Source organism: Ambystoma mexicanum, chromosome 1q (genome assembly GCF_040938575.1).
Source record: "Ambystoma mexicanum isolate Mex_15411 chromosome 1q, UKY_AmexF1_1, whole genome shotgun sequence".
In the NCBI taxonomy this organism is placed as follows: domain Eukaryota; kingdom Metazoa; phylum Chordata; class Amphibia; order Caudata; family Ambystomatidae; genus Ambystoma; species Ambystoma mexicanum.
In genome coordinates, this window is record NC_090922.1 from 875,390,974 (window position 1) to 875,404,633 (window position 13,660).

General features: G+C 46.3%; 1 protein-coding gene across 1 annotated transcript in view; it reads right to left on the reverse strand.

Annotated features, from left to right (window-relative positions):
* The window catches only part of LOC138538398 (calcium-activated chloride channel regulator 1-like), a 199,946-nt gene that overhangs the window by 70,202 nt on the left and 116,084 nt on the right, over nt 1-13,660 (reverse strand). Inside the window, exons 8-10 of the mRNA XM_069641527.1 lie at nt 7,529-7,706; nt 6,357-6,463; nt 60-287 (exon numbers count right to left, since the gene is read on the reverse strand). Of these exons, the coding sequence (XP_069497628.1) occupies nt 60-287; nt 6,357-6,463; nt 7,529-7,706 (513 nt within the window). The remainder of the gene's footprint in view (nt 1-59; nt 288-6,356; nt 6,464-7,528; nt 7,707-13,660) is intronic.

Below are 13,660 nucleotides of genomic sequence, written 5' to 3' on the forward strand. Positions count from 1 at the left end.
ATTACTTGAAACATTTACAAACAAGTGGCCAACACAACAGAGTAGACCATAAGCCTTACCTGTGCGGTGCCTGGGATTTGGAGACGTGCTGCATGTAGAACTGGATCCTGGACAAAGTCAGCAAGAGTATACACTTTGTTGTTGGGATCCGTGACTTTGATCCCTGGCGGGCGCACATTAGGGTGCCACGATATTGTAAAGAAGGTATCATTCCCCACAGTCTGGTCTATAGCTACAATGCCACTTAACAGCATTCCAGGCTCAACTTCATCCGCAGCACTTTCAAGCTATTGTCAAAGAAAGATTGATAAGAAGTCAGTTAGGGAGCACAATTTCATAGCAAAAAACAGGAAATGCTCTTAGCTTCTCTTTTTCTAATTGCTTATGGGCACATGATAATGGTTGCTCACATTCTTTGACCCTTTTAAATGGCCTGCTTATCATACCGTGATACGATTCTTTCTGAACTGAATAAATTCACATGAACTCGATGTAATGATTTAAAAAACTGAGCTTGTTCCCTGGGGGAGGGCCTCGGGTGGCTGGGACAGCGGGTGGGGATTGTGTATTCTAGCCCCCTGTCCCAGCCACCTGATTGGCTGAGCGCCCTTCCTCGGGTGCAAATATACTTTTATGTTAAAAAAGAAACCATACCGAAATGGTTTAGTTTTAAAATAAAAGTGTAGGAAGAAGTTGAAACCTGCACTTCAATGCACTGCACTGGACATTCCCTTAACAGCAGGTGCCTTTGTTTGGGGATTTGGATTGCGCTTTGCAGGAGCGTACCGATGGGGCTTGTGGGGAGCAGGGACAGTCCAGCAGGGTATATAGTTCCACTACTTCTTTTTGTACACTTTGATCACTGCTCAAATCCACAGCAATGTTTCTACTTCCCTCCAGTCTTCTCCCTTCCCCACTGTCTCAGGGTGATCGCGACCAACACTCTTCCTCCTCAGCCACATTCACAGCAAGATAGCACCATCATCACTTCTGTTCAAGGTTCCTGCCTTAATAGGGTTACTGGTCTACCTCAGGATCTCTGCTGTCAACACCGTCCCAGGGATACAACACCCAGCACGCTTCCTTTCCAGAACCAAAGTGAAAGGGATATGGTGCAATGCTGACTCTTGGCTTGCAAACGCAGTCCCAAGAATAAAGCTTCAAAAATCTTTGCCTGATACAGAGTCACAGAGATATAGCAGCCATCCCAGTATTTGTATCCTACCCAGGAAAGTAGCCGATACCTAATTTCTTGCTCCAGGGTTATAGTGCACAACTCACTTATGAGGGAAAGAGTCAACCATGCACCAATAAAGATACAGTGTCCAGATCAGCTGTAAGCAGTATCAGTCTTTCCTGGAGTCTTAAGCCTTTCGGTCCTTTTAGGAATTACACCTCTTTAAGGATCAACAGCTTGGCCGGACTTGCAAGCTTGCCCAGCACCTAAGGTGCTCAGGATTCGTGCTACTGCACTGTGTTCCTGGAATCTGGATTCCTCACTCAGCACCCTTGGGGCTCACTGGCAATTGGAAAACTGTGCCACCTGCCTGTCGAGTTACATCCTTATGAAGGCCTTTAGCTTTCATAAGCTGTTAGCATCATCCCATTAACTATTTCCTAGCCTTATTTGCGAGTTGCAGGAAGACTTTAACCAGGTTAATTTGTCCTACTAGATGATTTGTCTTAGCACCTGTGAGTTAGTAGCTTCCCAAGCCTAGATAAGGTGTGGCGATCTGCTTGAATCCCACAGAAAACCGACCCCTCCTCCTAACTTACATTTGCTCTCGCGCTGTTCTTCAGTAGATCCTGTAAAGCTGCCTTCTCCAATAAGGTGTACCCTGAGCAGTCACTTTTATGCATCAAATAGTAGGGTGTAGGGATCCCTGCTGCTATACGGAATTCACAGGTTTATATCAATATTCATATTCCTCACTACACCGGGCAATTCAGCTCTTCCACTGGCATATGGGATTGTGCAGAACGCCTTTCCTTCAGTTATTCCAGTCAATGTCTCTCCTCTTTGAACATAAAACCTTTGCAAAGGTCTGCCTGAGCATATGAGGATTGCGAGGAGTCTGACACCAGGTTTCCCACTTCTGGCTTGGTCCCATTCTAGGAGGATCTGACCTTACTGTGATTTTATTTAGGACTGGTTCTCCATTCCCTGAATGCATGAAACTAATTTGGGATGTAGTTTTGAGAAGGAAGCACATGCACCTCACCATCTTCTAGGGCTTCAGAGTCTTCGTCTGTGGGAGGGAGAACGCAGTTCCATGTATACAAGTAGCCAGATTCACTCGAATTCAAAAGGAAGCACTGGCCGCAGGAGGAAGGGATGAAAAGCCAGGCCACACCAGACCTTCATAAGGGTCAGGCCTTTCATTTCATTTGCATAGAGTTTGAGGGATTTTTCATATGCTTGGTGAATGGTTTCCGGCAACATTTGACCATATTTGTAACAAACAGATGTGTTTTTGGCCGAAACCACAGACACAAAGGCTGAATTAGAGCAGATGCGAGGATTGTGGAAACGTTTGGTATAAATGTGCCCAGTGATATGGTCTGCAGGAGGAAGTAAAAATTATCCCATTAGATGTGATTAAGAAATGCATGTTTTTGGAACCCCTGCCACCTTGAACTTCCCTACCCCTTGATGCAACCTCCTGAAATTTCAGAAAAATTCAGTCACCTCTCTATTTTTTGGGAAAGTTTTCCTGAGTATTGGTTAAATTGCACATCTCAAAAAATGTTGTTTCAATGTAAATACCCAAAATATATTTTCTTCTATGATGTTTTTTCTCATAAAAGCAAACCAAATTGGATCTGCAATGGATCAAGCCAAATCGGAACAATCATATCAAATGTGGCCACATTTCATCAAAGTTCTCATGCCAGAATGAGTCAAAATGGTTTTGCATTGAGAATTCCGGAGGCAGACAAATCACACTGCATGCTAGGTCATAACGCTGGCATAGTAGCTTGGAATGGTCTGCTTCGATCTGTGAGATTTCTGGCATATGCAGGGTGCTTATCCACTACATCAGCACATCGAAACATGTTTTAAAATCCAAACCAACCAAACAGACAGAATTATCTTTTAATGCACACAAAATGGAGCAGTATTTCTGTGCATGCTCTTTAGGCACAAGGTAACGGATGAAAAATACATAAACTGCAACATTAAAAAAATTCTGCTAAGTGCACAAGAGGATCCGCAGAACTAAAAAGCTGCAAGACCGCGAAGATGTACATTAGGCCGTAAGGGATAAAACCAAATGAAAAAATATCACAACATGTACATCTCCTTAAACATTAATGTGCAGTGGATTCATTAATTAAGTGCCACGGGCGGGGTATCTCTTCCTTGGGACTACCTCCCTGTTGCCAAGTACGAGATACCTTGTCCTTGGCACTTAAGGGGTTAATGAAAGAGAAAACGTTAGAAGGCATTGAATGGCGAAATACCAAAATCACCATAGAAAACCTTGGCATTGGGGGTGGGGACCCATGGCAGTTAAGGATCCTTGGCTGCTGGAGACTTGCAAATCGAAGACAGTATGATTTATCTGGCCAGACTGTGCTAGTTCACTTTTGGTTAAGCCAGAGCATGCAGAGAGACAGTTAAGTGCCCCGATGGGAGATTGATATGATTTTTTTTCTCTCACAATTTCTGCAAAGCAAAACATTGTCAAATGTAACTGATATGGAGAGGTTTAATATCATCACATTGGTGCAGTGATTTGATTCTAATGCTACGTGAGTTGCTCAAAGTATACAGTGAATAAGCTAACACTCTATTGCTTGATGTCATCATTAACAACTAAATAATAGTGAAGCATCAGTTAACGATGAAAGTATAAATCGAGCAATATTGTAGGTTATATACACTATGTACACATTACAAAATGCACTTTTGATTCTTTTTGGTCCCTGGAAACAGTTAGGACATTCTATATGTTGTGTCCCCAATGAGAGCAAAAAAAAGAAGGCCAGTGTTTAGGAGTAACCTAACAAGGAAATGATCGTAAGAAGCCCAAATCTGCATTACAAAAGGGAATTCCGGCATCAGGGGACATCTATAAACTTTACGTAGAAGTTACTCTAAAGCATTGGATAATGCAGTACTCTGCGCTTTATTCGAAATAGACTTTAGCCCAAAAAATGTTGCAGCATTTTTTACCCCTTTTTTCAACATAAATGCAGATGGTTAGTTTCTTGTTTGTAAAGCGCTGAAAGCCCGCTGGCATTGGAGCATGTAACATAAAACATGGTTACTACATAAAATGACTTAACAACCTGACCTCATCTGGCTAATCTTCCTAGGATGGAAGATCCTTATTTAAAAATGTATGTTTTTAGACTCTTTCTGAATGCTAGGTGGCTTGGTTCGAGTCGAAGGGCTAGGGGTAGGTTGTTCCAGTCCTTTGCTGCTAGTATGGGGAAAGCCCTGCCCGTGCCAGTTGCTCATCTGTAAGGGGACACTTTGATCCTGCCTTGTGCCTCTTATCTCAGGGATCGATTGGGGATGCATTTTAAGATCGTTTTCTTAAGGTATTCAGTGCAGTACCATACAGGCACCTATGCACCAGCGTCAAGGATTTAAATTGCATCCGGTCTTCAATCCTCAGCCAGTGCAATACTTTCCTATCCACGGAGATGTGTTCACTTTTCCTCTTTCCTTTAATGGCTCTAACTGCATTGTTCTCCATGACGTGGCATTTCTCCAGGCAGTTCTTGCTAGCCCCGAGCATGAGTGAGTTTCCGTAATCTAAGCCGGACAGTATGGTCGCCCTTGCGATCGTGCCTCTGTTCTTCTCGCTCACAAACGGTCGAATGGATCTGCGGAGGTGGTAAGCGTTGTTCTTATGCATGTAATGCACCTGTGCCTCTGCTCCCAAGGAGACTTCCATGACAAGCCAGAGAGTTTTTACCTGCTCTAACACCTGAATGCACGTGTCCTTGATGTAGAAGGCTTCATAGTCAGGCCCCAATTAGGCTCATGCTTGACGAGTGACGAAAATCAACTCCGTCTTTTTTCCATCAAGGCACATCCAATTGCCCTCCATCCAGTTCTCGATGATATTGTAAAGTGTAGAGACTACCAGCTGGGTATTGTCAGCGTTGTTAGTAAAAAAACGCCCAGACCCCTTCCAGAACCTCACAAAGACATCTGATGAACAGGTTAAAAAGGAGAGGGGATAAGCTAGCCCCTTGCGCGACCCCATACCTTATAGATGCCGCCTTAGAGAATTTTCCACCCCAGTGAAGTTTTGCCTCTCTATCGGCTAGGAAGGATGCCAGCCATGCAGATGCTTCATTGGAGCAGCCAGACACGTTTCCCAGGACCAGTTGGAGCAATTGGTGGTCTACTAGATCAAATGCAGGGCTCTGCAGGTCGAGCATAGCTGTCTCCGTACTATGTGCAGTACGAAAGCCAGATTGTTGGTCATGCAGTATGAGGTTTGCCTCCACATGATTCTGCAGTTGTGCCATTGCTATTTTGTCTATAACTTCAGCAGGAAGTTGCAGTTAGTAATTGGATGCAAATTCCCTGGATCCTTGGGGTCTAACCCAGGCTTCTTTATGAGGGGCGTGATGGTGACTGCTTTAATGCTCTTAGGCACAATGCCTTCTATAAATGAAGCATTTGCTATTTTAGTTAATACTGGAGTAAAGATGTCCTTATTGTCCAGTATTATCCTCGGGGGGATTAGGTTCCCTGAACAAGAGGTATTTAGTAGGGGTAGGTATTTAGAAGGAAGGGGTGTGAGTTGGAAGGTAGGGGTGGGGTGTCTTCCCTGCATTTTGCAGTAAAAAAAGTGGGGAAGAAAGGCAAAATAAATTCTGCAAAAATGTATTTGCCCCCCAAAAAGTTGAGAGATCCTCGTAGATCCGGTAATGCTCTTAAGCAAAGGGCTACATCATTCTAGCATTTTTCACTTTAAAAATTATGGCAACACTGCCATATGTGATGCACAAGCATATACAGGTGGTCTCCTACTACAGCAGGAAAAAAGGGCCCCATGTTGGACTCTGTACTGGGATCTTCGAGGTGTCAAATCTTTCAATTTCGAAGTAGACTACTACAAGAAGCTGAGCACAATGATATTAAGAAAAGCCATTCTACTGCTCTATGTCCATCAGTCAATGCCACGCACGCTTTTTGGGAACAATAGCTTTTTTTTAAGTGCATTTTCAGATTTGGGTCGTGGGGTGTGCTTTAGTGCCATGCAGAGAAATTGCATTTGACATGCAATAGAAGGTTCACTGTTCGGGACACGTGTTTGCTTTCCAACGGGATGCAGTGATATACAACTAATAGCATTTGCACAAGGAGAGTGCTGTGAAATACAAACCTGAATAGACTGCAAGGCAATCAGTCCACTTCCATCGGCGATCCCACTGAAAGCATCAATTAAGCCATTCGAATCCAGAGTGTCTTTCGCCGAAAACTTGAAACCCTCTGAAATACAGGCATTATTGATGAGACATAAACATTAGGCCTTCATAATCATCTAAATGAACCTCGAGAGTGTATCGTACATTTATGTCCACATGCATACATTTGTGCCCACATGAACAAAGAAGGATTGAGCTTCTAAACCCTGACGAGTTTAAGCAGGGGAGTTGCTAGGTCTAGAAAAGACCCGGGGCTAAGCTGATGTCAGAACTGTTGGGACTGGGGGCTAGCTAGTCTTTTGGATGTAGCTTCTGAGATTCTATCCGGGGCTACAACCAAACGATCAGGGGCTATAGCTCCCTTAGCCCCCACCTAGCAACGCCCCTGAGTTTAAGCACAGTATCGGACGAAAAAATCGTATCTAAAATGCCGAATGCAGGTTTATTGCGCACTCGGCATAGTAGATAAGATCTAAGCCCATAATACCGAACAGGTGAGCAAGAGTTGCAGGGGTGTCCCCCGCAACTCTGGTTCAGTATAATGGGCTGCAGGGGTTGCGGGGGGTGTCCCCGCATACATTAGGCAGTGCAGGGGACAAACAGCCACAATCCCAAAAGAATGCATCACAAAATGCGGGCTAGTGGGGTCTGTGATTTTGTGATTCGATCTTTTGGCATACGATATTTTAACGTACATCCATTTAGCACTATATACATTCTTACCTGCTCATTAGTAAACACTGCTCCTGAACAGGGCAAAATGGGCTCAAGAATCTCACTGAGTGGCAAGCTGCTCTATTTAGGGGTTCAGAGACCTATGTAGACTCCCCATGGGAATAAGACATGAACTTTATACATGCATATACCATGGATTTCATTAGTAACGACTGACACAAACAAGAAAATATACTGGTCAAGTACATACTCTGTGTTTAATGCGAAACCATCACTTGTATGAAGTCATCGTATGTGATTTTAATTATAACTCTCTATGTAGAACACTCCTATGACCACAGTGTGACTGTCCAAGAACATACATTTTAGATTTCTTGAAACCAGTTTTGTTTAAGTAAGCCCAGATGTACTACATGTGCCCAACGTAATCTCCTGCTAAGCCCGTCGTGGATACCTGTCATGTCTGCTAGTTTTTCCAGCTCGGCGGCTGCCTTTGGTCCCAGTGCAATTGTGTGAATCGTTGCCCCACTGGACGCTACGTCTGCGAAGCAACTGTTCATGCCACTGTCTTCGCCATCAGTCAACAGCACAATTTCGGCCCCATTCGTATTGCCGTCCAACTTTCTGACAACCTGTCATTTAAAAGAAAGATATTATAAAAGGACTGGTCAAAAACATTGAAATTTAAGAATCCTGTCATTTTAATGTGTGTGACTATATGCAGTAAATATATGACATTGGTCTAATTTCTGTGAAGTTTACTGGTTGTATGTGGAGACGAGCAAAGGAACCCCTGTTGGTGAGGTAGGCAGAGCAGTTTTTCTAGTGCCCAGTTACAGATGAAATATCTGAGGCTGACGGTGATCAATGACAACTCATGGGTGTCATTTTAGGGGGGCTCAGGGGTGTTTGTCGCCCCACCCGACTTTTGTGGCACACCATTGTGTCCCCCTCATTTGGCAGGGGTCCCTTTACTATGGATGTCGTGCCCCCCCCCTGACATTTTCAGCAATGTTACTCCCTACCACTCCTAACATTCTGAGTTTGGCGCGGAACACAGCAAACAGGAAGGATCTTACATTAGTCCATTTCATCACTTTGACAGTGTACATCTGAATCAATGTGCGTCCCTGCCGGTTGCATCACGATTATGACAATATGGGTGAAGCTCAAGCCCTATGTGCTTACAGGAGTGGCAAACAATTTATCACGTGATATATATCAATTGACTTTCACAAGAGATTGGATTTTGCATCAGTCCCCTCCTCGACATCCAGGGTCATCATTAATGTCTATCGAAATGGTACCGTCTTGGTACAAGGTTCGCAACTCAACCTCCTTTTTGATAGGCTCCTCCCTCGCCTTATCAACTTTCCACCTTCCTCATCCCTTGCCAACTGCACCTACAGCTTCCCTGGCTCCCTCGCCTGCTAGGCACACCTTGGCTTCCTTGGCTCCACCTGGCCATGCCACCTCTCTTACTATGGCTCCTTTGAAGTCTTCTACTATCCGAGCTCACACATTCATCAGCCTCTCCCACGCTGGTGCCCTTGCCACCCACTGCCAATGCATCTGGGGATCCCTTGCCCTCTGCTGCCCCTCCTTCACTAGCTCCATTGCCATCTACTACTGTCCCAGCCATCTACTACTGTCCAGGCTCCCTTGCCTGCACTCCTTTTGACCCCTCTGCTGTCTCTTGCCCCCATCTCTTTGGCACACGCTCCACTGTGTGTTGCGGATGGTGCAGATGTCACGGATGGTGCAGATGGTGCGGATATAAGCAACACCTGTTCACCATGACATTACCAATTATCTGTATCTTCTATATATGCTATGTACCTGTACCTGTATCCCCATATTTACCTGTATCCCATATATACTCCTATCCATCGTGTCACTTTATATATGTATGTCGCTATGTACATCCCCACTGTCCTGATCACGTGCCTGGTCCCAGGTGCTTTACTGTTAACCACCATATCACACTACCACGCTTACTCTCTTCTATAAACCATCATTCAGCTACAACACAGCTATACCCCTGACAATTCAGCCTAGCTGTTCCCATACGAACATGACCCCACAAACACCTCATCACCCTAATAAAACACAGCCAGCTGAGCACATTCCGGCAAGCTTAGGCGTTCCTCAGGCCTAACACAGCCAGAACCCGTCTGGGTGTCCACCCTCCAGGCTGAACATATCCAACTGATTTCCTCAGCACCACACCTACCGCTAAGAAGCAGCTATCATCAATCAACCACACCAGCTGCACACATATCCAGTGCACCCACGCACTTTACGACACTCTCTCTCTCTACTGACATAAACTACAGTTCCCGAGGGCGTTCAACCTACCAGCACTTTGAGGTCATACCAATGATACATAAGGCGCTATATAAATGCCAAGTAACATAACATAACCTACGGTTGGGACTTCTACACCTCTCCACCCCTTAAGGCCTTCAAAAATGGCAATCCACTGCAAGTTGCCACACTGAACTCTCCCTCCACAGTCAAGTGCTCCTCTGACATCTGCCACCTCCTTGAACACCTGGACCTTGATGTTCTTGCTTCTCTGTCACAAGTTTTGACACACTTCTCCCTGAAGGCTAAAAGATCCTCTCTGAGCCCTGGCTGAACAGGCCAGAAGGGGGAGTTGCCCTGATCTTTCCAGAGTGGATCCCTCTTTCTCCCATTCAGGCCTATTCCTCTTTCGAATGCCTGGTCTGCAAGCTCCCGCTCTCTCTCCCATCTCCTCTATTACTCTGGCCACCTTCTATTGGCCGCCGGGCCAGTCCACCATCTTTCTCCAAGAATGGGCTGGCCTGGCATCTTCTCTCCTTTCCTCCACCTCCTAACTCCTCCTGCTGGGGATCTCAACATCCATCTTGACTCTCCTGACTCTTCCAGAGCTTTCTGCAACCTACGCAACTCGCTCTCTCTCTCTCTCCATTATACCCTCTGGTCCAACACACACTGCTGACCACGCCTTGTATGCCCTCATCTCCAGACATCCCTCTGTCTACTGATCACTCTCTCCTCTCCTCTCACTTGAAGCTCTCTTCTCCTTTAGCACTGGCACACCCTGCACCGCCTCCCACCTACAAGGTATTCCGACCCATGAGAAAAGTGTCCATGGCTGCCTTTTCCTATGCCTTCTCCCCCTCCTCAAACTCTTGCAGCTGACTCCCACCCTGACACAGCCCTCTCTACCTTTCACCTTTCCATCTCCAATACCCTCGACATTCTTGCCCCTGTCATGAGGGTCCGACTGAAGCCTCCCAAAAAGTGCAACTCTTGGTACGGCTATGATCTGGCTGACCTAAAACGCAAGTGCATGGCAGAAGAATGGAAATGGGGATCCTCAGGTGCACCCTCTGATAAGCTGGCCTGCCTCCTTCTGCAAAGGCAATATAGACACTGCATCCGGCTCAAGAAAAGAGTCCATATTCAAGCCTGCATCTCTGCGGCATCCAAAAACACGGGCAAACTTTTCAAAATCTGTAAGAAGCTGGCCAACCTTACTGCAACCTTATCATCATCCATTGCACCCACTAGGGATGTAACGGTATAACGGTATACCGTTAAAGATACCGTGAACCACTTAATTGACCAATAATAACCGTCACATTGTTTATACCGGTATACCGTTTATACCGCTAAGTGTGCTTTTCAGTCTGATTTGGAAAGGCTGTAGAAAGCAAGTGCTGCGCAGTATTGGTCTTGCACTGTTGGATGTGCCATCTGCCAAGTAGTTTCAGTTGGAGTAGTTTTTAATGCCATTCCATAAACCACACGTGCCTGACACAATCAATATGTTAGCAATAGGAAGAATAAATACAGTGCCAAGAAGGAAAAGGGTTTACTTTGGGATGGCGGCTTTGGGGTTTATATATTTATAATGGATAATGTTTGCTAAACATATGACAATGGGGGATTTCCCTGGTTCTATCATTGAATTTACATATAATAAGTCACACTGCAAAATGTACTCATCTCTGTGGGTATTCACTGCTGCCATACCAAAGGTGACATGTCCGTGTTTACTGAACACCTTTTGGCCCGCAAGTAAACTAAAGGCTGTCACATAAAGAGAGAGTGTGTGTGTGTGTGTTCATGCGCACACGCGTATACTACCATCAGCCTCGATTGATCTGTGGCGTGCAGGTTATCAAGATGGCAACATGTTCATCTTCACCAGTAGCCAGTGGGGGAGCCAGAAGCCTAAATGACCACGTAAGAAAAGCTATTAAGTTTGCTTTGCCAGTCGCAGCAGGGCTCTCCCCTCCTCCTCTCCACACGTGTGTGTTTGGTGGAAGCAAGGGGTGACATTTCAGTGGAAAGTATGTTTGAAAAGCCCAATTCTGGTCCTGGGTGCCTGGTTTTGTTTGTGATGATAAATCTGACAGTTTATGACCTTTTAAAAATATTTGTTGAGATTAGTTAACTCCACCTGCTATACCGCGATAACCATGATATACCGTCATTTGGCAAGAAGGTTATCGTACCGTCATAAAACTAATACCATGACACCCCTAGCACCCACCCAGGCCCTTTGCATGGCCCTGGCTGCACAAGCCAATGCCAAAACACAGGGCATCCTGTCCTTTCTCCTCCGCACCCACTCATGCACCATCATCTCCTCGGCCCCCCTCTGCTACTCCCATCACGCCTCCTCTTCTATTCCCCCCTCTCCACTGTCACACCTGAGGAGGTTTCTAGACAAGTCCAGTCTGAATGCCTCTTCCAGAGAGGTGGACTCTTTCCCCTCCAAAATCATCAAGAACAACATTGGCTCTCTAGCTCCAGCCTGGGCAGACCTCTGCAACCTCTCCTTCGCCACTGGAGTTTTTCCCACTTCCCTCAAGCATTCTCTTGTGGACCCTCTGCTCAAAAAACCCTCTGCCGACTCTTCAATTCCGGCTAACTATTGCCCAATTTACATCACTCCTTTCCTGAGCAAACTCCTAGAGGTGTTGGTTGTCGCTCAGATTACCCTCCACACTGAATACGTTGGTTTTCCCCATGACCATCAGTCTGGCTTTAGAGCATCCAGAGGCATGGAAACTGCTCTTCTGAACACCTCTAAAGACCTGCACTCGAACCTTGACTCTAACTCTCCCTCTGTCCTCATTCTCCTTGACCTCGCCTCTCCTTTGATACAGTAAATCCCATCTGTGATGCCCTGGGCATCACAGATCAGGCCCTAGCGTGGCTGGAGTCCTTTCTCTCTTACCGTCCTTCCCAGATGGATCTTGTGTCCTTTCTCTCTGCTGTTACTCTCTCTACTTGTGGTGTATCACAGGGATCTAATCTATCCCCCTGGTTTTTCAATGTCTACATGGCCCCTTTGGCCCACAAGATCTCTGCCTTCACCTCCAACTTTCAGTGGTATGCGGATGACAGTTCTTTGTCAGGCTACCCTCGGCCTCTTCCTCGCTCATTCCTGACTGTCAGTCCGCAATTAAGTCCTGGTGTGCTGCTAACGATCTCTGCCTTAATGCCAGCAAGACAGAGATCATTTTCATTGGGACCCCTGCTGCCACTTTCCCACTCTCACTCTAGCCAGCCTCCCTTGGTCCTGCGCCCACACCCACAAGTGAGGCAACAAATCTGGGGTTATCTTCGACCCTACTCACTCCTTCTCTTCTCACATCTCGGACATGCCCAAAAAGTCACTACCAGCTGCACCTCCTCAGAGGTATTGTACCTTTTCTCACCTTCCCCCAGAAGCTCACTGCCTCCAGAGCCCTGGTTCTCTTCAGATTGGACTACTGCAACAGTCTCTTTCTCAATATTCCTACTTATAGTCTCCGACCTCTTCAACTTATGCAAAACAGAACCACAAGACTTATCCTTGGCCTCAAGCCCAGGGACCACATCTCTCTGGTGCTGAAGTCTATCCACTGGCTCCCCATGGCTGCAAGAATCAAGTTCAAGTCCCTTTGCGTAGTCCACAAAGCTTTCTGGGGCCACGGCCCTTACTATCTACAACGCTCTCTTCCCAAATACTCTCGTTCTAGAGCCCTACGCTTGGCCTCCTCTAACTCTCTGCGGGTGAGCCGCTTCTCCAAACAGAGATTTGGGGGTTGATCCTTATGCTCTGCAGGTACCTCCCTCTGGAACAGCCTACCTACTTCTCTCTGTCTTGAGCCGGACCTCCTTAAGTTCCAGAAACTTCTCAAGACCTACCTCTTCCATTCATCTTTCTCTCTCCCTCTTCCCTACTAACCTCCTTTATCTTCTCTTCTTTCCCTCCTTCTGTTTCTCAACCTGCTCAGTTAGCTGACTGGTCGTCTGGTGCACCTCAAGAGCCTCAAAAGGTCCCAGGTTCCCCTGCTAGTCCTGCACTTGCCTCTGGGGCTCTGCACTGTGCCGTAGCACTACTCCAATATGCTCCATGAGAGGGGCTACCACTCTGCCCTTAACCCAGGCCCCTGCTGGACTGGGCACACTTGTCTCCCTCCCCCTCCCTCGCACTTCCCGTTCTGGGCACTTACACAACCTTGAATGTTCTAGGCCATGCAAGTCTGTCTGTCCCGTCCCCACTTCTGTCTCCTGTCCCTAGCCTGGTCGTGCTTGA